The 13,562-nt window shown below is 37.5% G+C and overlaps 1 protein-coding gene across 10 annotated transcripts in view; it reads left to right on the top strand.

The window, feature by feature from the left end:
* SLC25A21 (solute carrier family 25 member 21) overlaps positions 1-13,562 on the top strand; it is a 484,023-nt gene that overhangs the window by 341,790 nt on the left and 128,671 nt on the right. For 9 of the 10 annotated variants that reach the window (XM_058738860.1, XM_058738859.1, XM_058738865.1 and 6 more), the window contains one exon: positions 8,371-8,454. In XM_058738860.1, coding sequence (XP_058594843.1) covers positions 8,371-8,454 — 84 coding nt within the window. Of the gene's footprint in view, positions 1-7,095; positions 7,194-8,370; positions 8,455-13,562 lie in introns of those variants that run through there. The other variant, XM_058738868.1, reaches the window with a different exon arrangement.

The following is a 13,562-nucleotide window of genomic DNA, read 5'->3' as shown; positions in this document are numbered from 1 at the left end:
AGAGTGACAGCACTATATTATGATGTTATAAGCATAATTTTATAATATGACATGTATTTTACAAAGCAAAATACTGAAAGTCATGCTAGTCAGGCATTTGTTTAATTAAGACCAGTTTATGCTTGGAGCATTTTAATTATACAGCTAGGTCAATTAGCCTGTTTTATTGCTTGTGGTTTTACATTATTAGAGTTAAGCTGTAATCTCTAATGATCATTTGTCTCTGACTTGTTAACCAGCATATTGTCATGAAAATAAATTTCAGAATTATATTGTCAGTGTTCTTAGTTATTATCCCATAAGTAATATAAACAACTGGAAGAACATGTGCCAGATGGTAGAATCAACTGTCTTATCATGATTCCATTTTACAATGTCAAATTTTGCACGGATTCTAAATGCTAGGAAGACCATATGTCTTACAATTGTGTAAGATGCATAAAACTAGATCTATTTCATCACACTAATCAGGGACACATAGGTACATGTTTACTGTAACAAAACTTGTGGTTGGCAAAATGATGAAACCTTTATAGGATATTTAAGTGTGTGATTCAAGTGTGAATTGAAAAATGTACAGTCACAGAACATCAGACTTTAAATCTCCCTGGCTTGTGAAAGGAGACTGCAATTAGATGTGTCTAGGATCACAGGAAATTACTTAAAGTATAATCAGGCTATCTGGGTTGATCTGATATTTCAGAGAGATAATATTTTTGAGGCTCTGTTCAAAAGCATGTTCAAAATTACATGGCACAGAAGATTTCTCTTGCTTTTGTGGCCTTGCCAAGATGTGTTACCTTATCTGTAGTAATTATCGAGGCCTGACTGAGCACTCCAGGTTACATATTTCTTCAAATTATAAACTGTTTTATAATAACATAGAGAAATTTATTGGTGTCCTTTACAGTATCATAAACACTAAGCCAAAGCATAGCCCCGCCCACCTACACCTACTAAAGACATTCAGACTTTAAACAGGCAAAGGACATCTTAATTTTTACCAGGCATTTGTCTTTATTTCTTTTCTAAGGAGACTTTCTCAGAGCAATGACTGTGCAACATTCAGGAAAAATATCTTTCTTTTCCCTGAATTTTTAGAATAATTTGATAAGCAGCCAAATATGTAAGGGTACAGCTTTTGAACTTCGGTCGGTGGTCACTGCTCAGACAGAGCCAAACCCATGACCCTTGTGGATTTGTTAGCATTATTTTAGGGTGCTAATTGATGCCAGGCCTAGGTTGTGAACCCAGCAAGCAAAGGCAGTGCTTTAAATTGCAGGCGAACTTAGTTCCCAGAATCTTTAACACTTGTAGTCTGCCTTATTTTATAACTAACTACTAACATCTTGCCCTCCCTCCACTTGTTTGTTCTGTTCTAGAGGACAGGATCTGTGGTTTATTCATCTCTGTGTCTCTCATGCAGATGGGGATCTCAGGAAATGTTGAGGCAGAAATCTGTGTTTGGAACTGTAAACCACACCCTTCCGACCTGATTAAAGGACTCTTGAGCTCATCATTGCCAAGACAGTGCTATGAGGATTATTGTTATATTTAATCTAAAGTAAAACAGAATACCCATAGCTAACATTTTTTCGAGAAATGTTCAAAGGAAACTTTTCTCCCCAGCACTTGTTAAAGAAAACTGATGGAATCGTCTCTCAAATCAGTAGCCTCATCTCCCCACCATCTGATGTGGTCTTTCTGCAGGGATGACAAATGCAGAGACCCCATTCCCCTCCAGTTCAGTGCTTAGTCTTCTGTGGAAACTGGGTATTTCTTTTCTTGGGGCAGCCTCAGTGGAAGGTGATTTTTCAGAGTACAGGAAACAAATATACATGGTGGCAGTTTTTCTAAAGATGTGCTTCCTGGGGCCCTTTTCCCAAGGTTTGTAAGGTAGGTGTGTACACGTATACTTCAAAGCCTCAGACATGTCTTTGCATGTTCGGTGTGACTTTGGCCATGTTCAACCAACCAGTGAGAAAGCAAACATACTTCATAGGAGAAACATCTTATTTCTGTAAGATAGGCTAATTACAGTGAATTAAAATCTTTATTTAATCTTCCTACAGTTATCCTCTTAATGTGTTCTGTAATTGCAAACCTTTAGTCTTTTAATCTCTGGTTCATTAGTGGGTTTCTTAAGTGTTTATTAAGAAGCATGTGTAACATTTTGGTAATTACTAATAATCTTTGTTCATAGCACATTTGCAAAGATCTTGGCAGCGAGTTTCTTTAGATTCATCACCACTTATTATCAGTGTACAATTTTTATTAGCAGTCTCCCACCTCTATAAAATATGGAATTGGGGCTTTACACAAAATGAAATGTGTCTTCTTTCTTATGGCTAACAAACTCAGGTATAACTCTGTGTGTCACTGTCCCTTCAAAATCAAAGAGTCCTCTAATGTCTGCTCTCCCCATTATACTGCTGAGGAGAAAGGCAAAGAAGGATTAAACTACAAACCTCACTAGTTTTCACTGCTTATTGGTGGCTACACTCAATAAATTGTAACTGGTAGCTCCCGGTCTGTGGCTCAGTTCCCCAAAGGTCCTCACTTTTGACACTAAGTTGTCATTTTTACGTAACCTACAGCATAATGGTAGCATACACACAATTAATTCCACTCAGGAAAAATGTGCCACCCTGGGCTATCTTTGGTGGCGCAGGTACCCTGCATCCCCACTGGGAACAAGACAAACCTTTCTACCTCCTCTTGGATAGCTGAAATCTTTTTAAAGGGACAAGATCTGAGAGACAACATCTCACATTCAAAGCTACACTAAGGATAAATGGTGTGAATGCTTTTCTGAGAGTGGAGTTGAAGGGAGGAAGGTAGGAGAGAGCACAAGAATTCTATTGAACTGCAAAATCACCTGGAGATGATGCAAGAGCTAAACTTCACCTTCTGACAGCTTTGCTTGGGATTAATAGCAGTACCAAAGGGATGGCTTGGAATGGCTTCCACCCCCTCCCAGATCTCCATCAGCTCCCTATCCTAAAGCACTACAAATAATCGCAAGATCGAACTAAAAAGCAGAGTGTATGCTATGCAAATATAGCTTCAGGACAAATGTCATCATCTGCCCCAGTCTGACTCTTTGCAACTCAACTTCCAGCCTTCATATAAATGCACTCTAAATTATATATACACGTACATATATATACATATACGTGTGTCTGTATGTGTGTGTCCTGAAGCCTCCACACCCCAGTATAGATACCATCAGGCATCAGTATTTTTTTAAGATGATAGATAGAAAATTAATTCGCAGATGAAGGCACTGCATAGATTTGAGATTTTGAGATTTTCAAACAATCTGATCCTACAGCCTTTAAGGGAGCAAAGCCATTTTATTTCTCACAGACATATCTTTTTTATGGCCACAAGTTAAGAAGAGCTCAGACAAGCCGAGTGCCTGAACTGGCATTTCTCACTGTGCTAAGAATCAACAACAGGCTAGTTTGAAATTTGGTATCACTGGCTAAGCACACAACTAAGCCAGTGGGAAATCCTGCAGTAATGGTTCTCCAGTTTAGAGAAAAATAAATATTTTAGTGAGTGAGAACATTCTCCAGCTTTTAAAAATATGTTGTACATTTGTTTTCGAATGTTGAGCCGCCCTTCCTTGAGCTGGTGGTTACCACAGAAACCCACTTCATGTTTATGGCATGGTCGATGACAGGGCTGTTCCCTCCATTTGTAGGACTATGAAGTACTGTGCTCCCTGGCACCACAGCAGATAGGATTGCTGGCTCCTGGACAATGAGGCATACGTAGGGTTTGCGCCACATGCCTTTCTGTGTGTTTCATCCTGACTGGATGTTAGGCACTGAATACTTCTCAAGTGTTCCTCCACTGTCCAATTTGCCAGTTTGGCAGCAAGTTTTCATTCTAATAAGAGAAGTTTCTCAGATGGAGATTCCAGATGTGTCCAGGCTGCTTTTATTAGGACAATGGAAAGGTCCAACCTTTTCTTCTAAATACAATCAAGGGTAGTGTGGCTTGGCCTTTGTAATTTTACAGAGTTGTATTATGTAACTGGAAAATTGTCTCCCCGGGCATAGAGAGAATTTGTTAGAACAGAATGCAGTTTGGAATAATGCTGACGTAAAGTTTCAATCCAAGAGAGCAACCTTTTAAGTTGCTGAAACACAGTAAAGGGGAAGAAGGAAGTTGCTGTTTTACATGATTGACCAAAATGCACTATAATTGTATCAACTTGAAACAGATTCCTTAGAAGAACTGATAACTCTGTGATCCGAATAAGTCATGTGTAGTAGAACTAAATACTGCATGCACTTTCTCTGCAAAGTGTAGACACGCCATATTTGAGATGTGCAGCAAAAGAGACACTTGTGCTTGCCTGTTTAATGGGACTCCAGCTCCTTTAGCATAGTAAAGAATGGCGGTGGCTTTACTGAGGAATTAGTATTTACCATACCTGCTCATCCTTTTGCACTGCCTTACAACACTCCTTGTAGACCCTTCTCGTGTAATGTTACTTTGATGTCACCACTCCTGTTTGTAATTAACACAGCGTCACTCATCAGTCAGCTTCTAAGTGGAACACTCCTTACAGATTCCACTAACTGTTCTTGTTGCCTGTTCTAAAGTGGGTGGGGAAAATTTAATCACAGATATTTAGCCCAAAGATAGCCTTCCCATTTTCCCTCTTCTCTCCAATGTCTCTACATAGTGCTATTTTCTGTCAGCTACAGTCCACCTAGACTGTAGCTAGACAGGAGATCACCTCCAAAAAGAGTAGTAGTATTTATTCAATGCCAGTAAAACTCCTTTGCTGACATTGGATATCCCAAAATACTGTTAGTACTTGCATATTGTAATCATATGTTTTCACAGCTCCTTCACCTAAGTATAAGCTTCTAAAGGGAAGGATTGTGTCTTATTTCTGTATAATGCCCCAAATAGTGGAATACTAATACATGCGAAGTGTTCAAAAACTCTAATTAACTGCATGAATGGCAGATTAGAAATATTATCTATGAAGAAATATTATCTATTCAGATTCTATGAAAATGAAGAAGTTACAGCTAGCAAGTAAAGTGCCTAGATTTCCAAGAGCAAAGTTAGATAACTAGTTGATTATGAAATAGCAGCACTCTGGATTCATCTTGGTATAAGCTGACAGAAGATCTTCTTCGATGTTACCCAAGCACACAGACATTGTAGACAAAGCTAATGTCTCTAACTCCAGCAGTGAAAGAGGGGCTAAGGTCATTAGTATGCACTTGCTTTGGTCCCTCTGCTGACTCATTTATAGTCCCTTCTAGAACTGGGGTCACATAACTGTGAGATGGCCATGCAGAGTTAACTGAAGTACTCAGCTGAGGAGCAGGAAGAGGTCAAATGGTCTATATTAGGCTTTGACTTTATCTCATAAATTTCCTCCCCCAACACACTCAGGTCACCACCCACCCTGAGCAACTGAATGCCCCAGCAGAGTCCTGTACCACCTGTCCTGAAGGAAACGTGGAAGGTTGCCATGGTGGGGGATCTCTTCCTTCACTTCTCTTAAAAGGACAACTTTCCCTCACTGGCCTTTGTTTCATTTCCCCACCTGGAATGCTTTCTCATGCTTACTCTTTTTGCCTCTGAATCCTATAGGACCAGCTCAAATCCCTTCTCCTTCCTGAAATCCTTCCTGCCCTCTGCAGAAAGCTGTACTTTCTCCCTCTGATGAACACCTGGGCAGTTTGGTGCAGATGCTATTTGCCATTATGGATATTTTTCTTTATCTTATAAGTCATTTTTCTCCTTCATTTATTTATTATGCCCTTTACAGTGAGGATAATGCCCTGAGTTTTTATAAAATTTGTAGATCTTATTTCATATGACAATTATTTTAAAAAATACTTGGTAATTTGGGGGGGAAAGCATCTAGAAGGGAATTTCATAGAGGTAAATGAATTTAATGAAAATTATTACAAGTAGTATGAGAAAATCTATGAACATGTAATACTATTATAATATATAAAACTATTCTAAATTATTTTCTTTAAAGAACAGTTAGAGAAGAAAAGTGGCTTTCCCAACTAGGACATAAGAAAATGTTTCATACTCAGCCATGAATATAGGTTACAAATATGCAAATGGAGAGATGGAGATTCTTTTTCACACTAGTATCAGCATCGTGTTTTGGAAATCACTCTCTATGTTATTTGTATTTGTAGTATAAACAAATTTTATGCAAAGTTATTTGTTGTGTAAGTGTACATATATTTTTCTTATTGTACTATTTTGTGTTTAGGTTTAATTCATTTGTATCCAGAGTACCAAGTTATCTCATCTATGTGCAGTAGTCCAGAAATATCAAACATGGTCCACCTACGTGACCATCAAATCATGTTCTTGATTATAGACAGAACCACTTACTGAACATTCTGGGTCAGTGGTTATGCACACACCAAATGTACCTCTAGACCCAGAATAGTTTAAATGAGTTGGCTGTATTGATCCATGAGCTTCTGACGAGCTCAATACAATTCAAATTTTATAGATATAATTCTTGTCTAAAAACGAACCTTCTTGGGGTGCCTGGATGGCTCAGTCAGTTGAGCGTCCGACTCTTGATTTTAGCTCAGGTCGTGATCCCAAGGTCATGGGATCGCATGAAACCTGCTTAAGATTCTCTCCCTTGCTCACACACACATTCTCTCTCTCTCAAAAAAAAAATTTTTTTAATTAAGAATTAAAAAATTTAACCTTCTAAAAATGATCACGTTAATAGAGGTGTAAATTTGACAAACAAAACCATCATGAATATTAAGGACATTGTTGAATTTTGGCAATAGTAGAATATTGCTTTATGGGTTGAAGAGGATCAAGAAGGAGTCATGTTGAATGTATCATAAAACACACACACACATACACATTTATTTAAAGAGAAAAAGGATTACTCAACAAGCTTACCCCTTTCTTCACATTTCTGTTGCCTCCATTCATATTCTGGCATTATTATCTTCACCTAGATTATCCTATTGCCTTCATGGTTGTTCTGCCCTCCATACTGCCATTCCAATCCACCCAATCAGGCAGTAAATATTTCTGTAGGTATTTGTATGTGGTCTGCTGGGAGAACTCTACTGGACTACTCAACTTCCTCCATCTCAGAATGGCTACCCTCCCGCATGATTATATTCAGCAACTCTCCGCTCTCCAAATCAAATGTAATCTAGCCTCACTTTCCAGTCTTATAATAGATTCATTCCTTTCCTATGCCCAGCTGTTTCAATCAAAGTGAAATATTCACTCTTTTCTGTGATATATGTATCCGTTTTCAGCCTAATTCCCTGTGGCCTAGAGCCATAAAATACATTATTCTTAGAGGTAGGATCATAAATCCAACAATCTCAAAAAAGTATCTCAAAGTAGACAATATAAGATGTGTTTTTGAAAAGTTCTTTTAAAATTTTTTGATAAAATTATGGAAGGAAGAGCAGAAAGGCCTTAACTAAGAATTGGGACAAGGAAGGTAAACACCAGGTGAGAGCAGACTAAAGAAACTCAAAAATGGAGAACTGGTGTATAGAGAAATGAGAGTACTTGTCATAAATCTCTTTAAAAACAAACCCCAGAGTAGCATACAAAATAAATAAGTTAAGACCCTGACACTGGGAAACTTCCACAGGTTGAAGGTTAGAGTCCTGAGATGCATGATCATAACCGAAAAGAAGAAAAAAACAGAATTTAGCTTTCTAAAATGGAATACATTTTTATCGAGCACCAACTATATACAGACCATATATGAAGGGTTCAGGTAGCCTGAAAGTAAAGACTAACTCTGCTCCATCATGAAGTAGAATTAGTGATTGTAAACTGTATCACAATACAAATTCATTCTCTTCCCCTAAGCACAGGTTCCTGTCTGCCAGAATGAATTTCAAATTCACAATCAGGATCCAAGTTAGGCCATATTAGCGGCTCTGTGTTTAAACTTTTTATTAAATTACCATCAAGGGGGTACTAATTAAGATAAGAAATACAGCTACTTATTTATTTCATATGCACCTTCAGATTTCTGAATTATACATTAAACAATCTATGACATCTGTGTATGCTTTTCACAAAAGAAAAAGGCATAAATGCCTCAGGGTGCATCTGCCTGGCTAAGAAACAGATGAAAAAAAACTCTATAGTTTCTATTAAAATACAGAGAAATAGAATTTTAAAGGCTACAAAAATAAGGTATGGATTATATGAGGCAAATAAATCAATAAAATCGATAGCAAAAACCAGAATATTTTAGATTAACCTGAAAAGGCTGAGTTTCCTAAGACTTTGAAAAATGAGGGAAGTCATTTGGCAATTCCTTAACTTCGATTTTTTGTTTGATTTTGTTTCTAGGTTCCAGATTCAGAGATGTGCAACTGATCCAAACAGTTATAAAAGCTTGGGAGACAGTTTTCGAACAATTTTCCGAATAGAAGGGTAAGTACAGTTCTTCATGTATGGACTTTATGTTGATATAGACATTTAACATATTACTACATGTTTTTTTCATTTTTAATGTTTCATTTTCCTAGTGTTATTAGGGGAAAATACTTAAAAGGGTGCCTTCCCACATTTTTTTTAGTTTTTCCTGATAATACAATTGAAAACTAAATATGTATACCATAAGAACTACCACAAAAATGATATTAATATTCAATTTGCTGACTAGAAGACAATTTCTATTTTGTGCCATTAAGATTTTTTTCAAGTTCTCATAACAGCACCTATCTAAATGTAATAGTTCTTTATTTTGATTCTTGAATATAGTGCCCAAATGTGTTCCTTATTTGCATTGCAGCTTATGAATATTCAATCAAAACAGAACTGTGTCAAAAGTTGATGTGTCACATTTGTTATTCTGTCTACTAGACGATCAGATAAAGAGTATTTTTTTTACATAGATGCCTGGGTGGCTCAGTCGGTTTAGCGTCTGACTCTTGATTTCATCTCAGGTCATGATCTCACAGTTTGAGGGTTCAAGCCCCATGTTGGACTCTGCATTGACAGTGTGGAGCCTGCTTGAGCTTCTCTCTCTCTCTCAATATCTCTCTCTCTCTCTCTCTCTCTCTCTCTTTGCCCCTCTCCTGCTTCCTCTCTCTCTCTCACAAAAGAAATAAGTAAACTTTAAAAAAATCTAATAGGTGAAAAATAAATTGTCTATAAGCATTCTTTTGATTATAACTGGGATTGAGCATGCTTTTATACCATTAAATGTCATTTCTTTTATGAATTGCTTATTTATATTCTTGTCCATTTCTCTTAAGTTAGAGTTTTTATTGATTGGTAGGAGCTCCGTATATATTATAGGTACTAATTCTTTAACAATGACATAGATTGCAAATATTTTCCCCAGCTTGTCATTTGTCTTAGAGCTACAATGTCTTACACCTTTCAGAACTTTGCGATTTTTGAAGATTGTGGTTTTGTGATTATATCTATCTTGTTCTTTGTGATATCTGACCCTATTGTCACATTAGAAAAAAGGATATTTTAGCCCCAAGATTATAAACATTTTCTTCTGGTATGTTTGACATTTAAGTCATTAATCCGTCTGAGAATTGTTTTTTTAATGTGCTGTGTGGCATATAGAAATTAAATTTTATTTTCAAATGGCTAGTCAGTTGTCCAAACACCACGTGTTGAAAAATCCATCTGTTACTCCCTCGTTGGAAATGCTATCTTTTTTGTGTATTAAACGTCCACGTATACATCATCTAAATTTTCTATTCTCTTTCTCCATTTCTTATTCTGTTTCATCAGTTTATCTATCTCTCTGCCAGCATTATACTGTTTTAATTAGTTTAATTTTGGAGTATTTGGTTAATATATAAAAATATGCCCTGCAGTATAAAGTCTAAATTTATCATGGTACAGAGCCCTTCCTAGTATGGCCCTAGCATAGCCTAGTATGGCCCTCCTTTTCTCTAGGCTCGTTCCCCATTCACAGATCTGCTCTAAAAACAGCCAGCCTGCTCACATTCTCATAGCTTTGCATGCTAGTCTTTATCTTATTCCTGCAGGACCAACCCCCTCATCCACACAAGAAACTATCCTCCTCATTCAAGAGTGCCCTCACATTTCTCCCCCTCTGACCATCTTTTCTCTACCACACGCTTTCTTTACCAATCACTCTTATATGCTATACAAAATATAGCATGCACCTGTCTAATTTATTATGGCTGTTTTCTGTCTATCTCCTTTCTCTCGCCCTAAGGGCAATTTCTCATTTAGCTTTGTATCCCCTGTGCCTGTGTTTAGCACTGAATAGAGATAGTAAGTGCATGTTAACTGAATAAATGTCATCACATCAAAATCGTAATGATGCAAAATGAAACAGAGATGATAATTCTTGCTATTGACTACCCCTTCTGAAGTTATGATAAGATCTCGATACCTGATTAAATATCTTTAGAAGACGTAGTGACAAAGAAGCAGCAAATTCTTGCTATTATTACTGTGGTGATGTGGTACCTAAGTGCTGCGCGTTGGTAATATACGTGCATTTATGACAGTTGGGATCAAACTCATGCTCAGTTTACCCAAAATATACATAAAGTTAAACAAATCATAGTGTATTATATAGTCAATAGCAGTGTTCCTTCCCAGTTAAAGAGTAGTAGCAGCATTGCCAAGTTCTGTAAGCTGTAACAGATATCTCTGAACTAGATGTGGGAGTTCCTTAGCCAGGCTCTTTATTTCATGTGTGTTAGGAAGAATTTGATGTTTCTGCTTTGATATCAAGTAATACAACAAACATACAGCATGTGTGGTCCTTGCATAGTAAAATTGGCCTTTTCCTAGACTGTATGTATAATTGTTTCTAGAGCAAATTGACATACTTTCTGTAATGCCTTTAGATCTAGGCATGTTATTAGCCAAAAGCCAGAGACCTCTCATCTTAGAGATGTGAATATTTGTTAAAACACAAAAGAAAAAGCTGCCTGTTATTTTTGATACAGAGCAAGAACATTTCATAGAGTTAAGTTAAAAAAAGAAAAGAAAACCTTTTAATGCATGTTGTGTTGATTTTTTTTTTTTCCTAGTGAAAGCAGTTCCTTTTGATTTTCTTATTTAGCTTTTAGAGTACACTCTGCTTTCAAAGATGTTTTTCTCACTCAGGTGCCTACAGCCCCATTCGGTCTGTGGCTGTAGAGATACAACACAAGTCAATTTGACTATTAGCATAGGTAAGACAGTTCATCCCTCCTGGTTTTTCCTATATCCTCCAAGTTAAAGGTTTTGAAAGCTATTCCTTTTCTGTTGTTTAAGAACATTAAAGTCTGATAATATACTTGATGTCTGCACAGATCTCCCATTTTCCTCTCTGCTGTAAGAAAGTGAAGTGATACTCATCACCATTCTTAGAGATGAAGCTCCCTATTTCTCTGCCCAGAATTCATGTTTCCAAGAGACATTGGCTCAAATACATGGGTCCAAATCCCTTTACCATTTCTAAGATTCTTTTAAGAACTAAAAACATAGATATATTGTACTTTAATGAAACACATGGTTTTTCAACCCAGCTTTACCCAAAAAAAGGTCTTCCAAATTCTGGGCAAGAACTTCTTAGTTTTAGCTAATGGAGAAGAAAGAACTCACGGGGAAGAACTCTGTCACTGTTGAGAGTACCTCCATCGTCAGCATGATTCTTCTTCTTTTTCAGGTTTGGCAAAAATAAACTCATAGGTCCATCTCCTGAAATAGTGAGCCCAGAAGACATAGTTAGCCTAGCTGATGAGGCACCTTTAAAACCAATTAGTTTTGTTTTATAAATTCTCCTGGCAAACAGCAGCTGGTGTCTCCATTTACCGTGTGTTCGTGCATCACATCTTACTTCCTTCTGCTTCAGGGTATCTCCTGAAAGCTTTTCTAGTCTCTTTTGTACCTGTCATTCCTTTAAAGAGAGTGATTGAGATGCGCACAGATGGGCGAGAGGATTATAAATTATGCTAATGTAAAACCAGGACTGCCTGTCTCTCCCTCTTCCTCTTCTGTAAGCTCCTAGTGGCCATTCTTCCTGAAATAAAGAGGAAAAAGAATTAAACAGAACTTAAGATATCCTGGTGACATAGGTAAAGAAAGACGTGAAACTGATATTTGTTTCTTCAGTGTAACAGACACGATGCTAGGGACTTTTCAAACCTTATATTGAACACAGCACTATTCTCAACACAAGACAGCATTATGTCTGTATTTTGTATGAGGTGCCTGAAGATCAGAGAAGTTAAATAACTTGCCCAAAGTCACACAGATACTAGCAGCATGTCATGGTTTTTCCATTGTCTTACATCACCTTTTACTAAACACAAATTTTGTTATTTATTAAATGAAAAGAAGGCAATGTGAAATGAGTGGCTATAAACCCCTAATTTTTAAGTAACTCTTCTACAACTTTCAGTATTCCTACCCCCAAAATCACATAGCAATTTAAAGCAGCTTTTCTCTCTTCCTTCAGGTAAAGTACAAAAACTCTGAGAGACCATATATGCTCAGTGAACTGAATCTTGTCAGTTCAGAGGCAGCACCACAAACCTCTGATAACTCAAGACTCTTAATCCAGTTATTGTCCCATCCCTCACAGACGGCTCCATATCTGATAAGTTCATGGTTTCCCGTCGGCTCTCATCCTGCATGTTCCTCAGTTTTCTTCTGAGAAAAATTCATGCACGTTGGTTTGCCCAAGGCAAATAACTAGGAAACAACTAGGTCGGATTAAACTTAGTTTCAAATGAGAAACATGTTGATTGCTGGTGCCTTCAGAAATATGGTATTCTTCAGAAAGTATTACTGTAGAAAATATGTGGTTGCGTTTGGGGGGTATTTGAACTGTGTTTTGCTTCACGATTTGTTTTCTGTAACCGCTGATGCTGCCCCAAGTATCATCTTACAATCAGACCACTTGGTGATTATAATATTTTCTAGTTAAATGACATTTAAGGCCTCGTTTTATGAGCTCCAGCATAATTGGCTAATTTGGTAAACTCCAGATGTGTGAGATAATGTGCCACTCGTTTAAGGGCCTTTCAGACGGCATAAATGGCACAGCCCCAGGAGGTATAATCACTCCCTCTTGTTTTCATTAAGGGGAATGAGTGGCTTGTGACACAAAGGAAGGGGGACGTCTGCAATTCAAAATCAACAACAACCTGGCAAGATTTGGACATTTCCTTTTTACAGGTGGACTAACTCCAAGATCTTTACCTTAATTTGGTGTCTTAGTGGGTCTACTTTTTAAAACATGATTTGCCTAATGTAACACAACCAGGTGATTTTCAAACACCATCTCTAAACAGAAAAGTTTACCCCTAGAGAAAACCTCTTGGGTAGCCCCTGGAAACCCCCTCATTGTCACATGGAAGTGTGGGAAAGTGTTGGACTTGAAGAGACAATGGAGGCTAACTCTTCGCAGGAATCACAGTTATTGGAGCAGTCAGCATCCTCACCACCTAAGCCACATTCCAACTTCACAAGGCCCTGTAGTTGCTGCTGCTTTTTCTCTCTCCCCTCTACCCCACTTCTCATCCAACAGAAACCAGCTCATCTAC

The sequence above is a fragment of the Neofelis nebulosa genome, chromosome 7 (assembly GCF_028018385.1).
Source record: "Neofelis nebulosa isolate mNeoNeb1 chromosome 7, mNeoNeb1.pri, whole genome shotgun sequence".
NCBI lineage: Eukaryota > Metazoa > Chordata > Mammalia > Carnivora > Felidae > Neofelis > Neofelis nebulosa.
The sequence above is the reverse complement of the archived record's forward strand: the minus strand, read 5'-3'. Positions and strand labels throughout refer to the sequence as shown.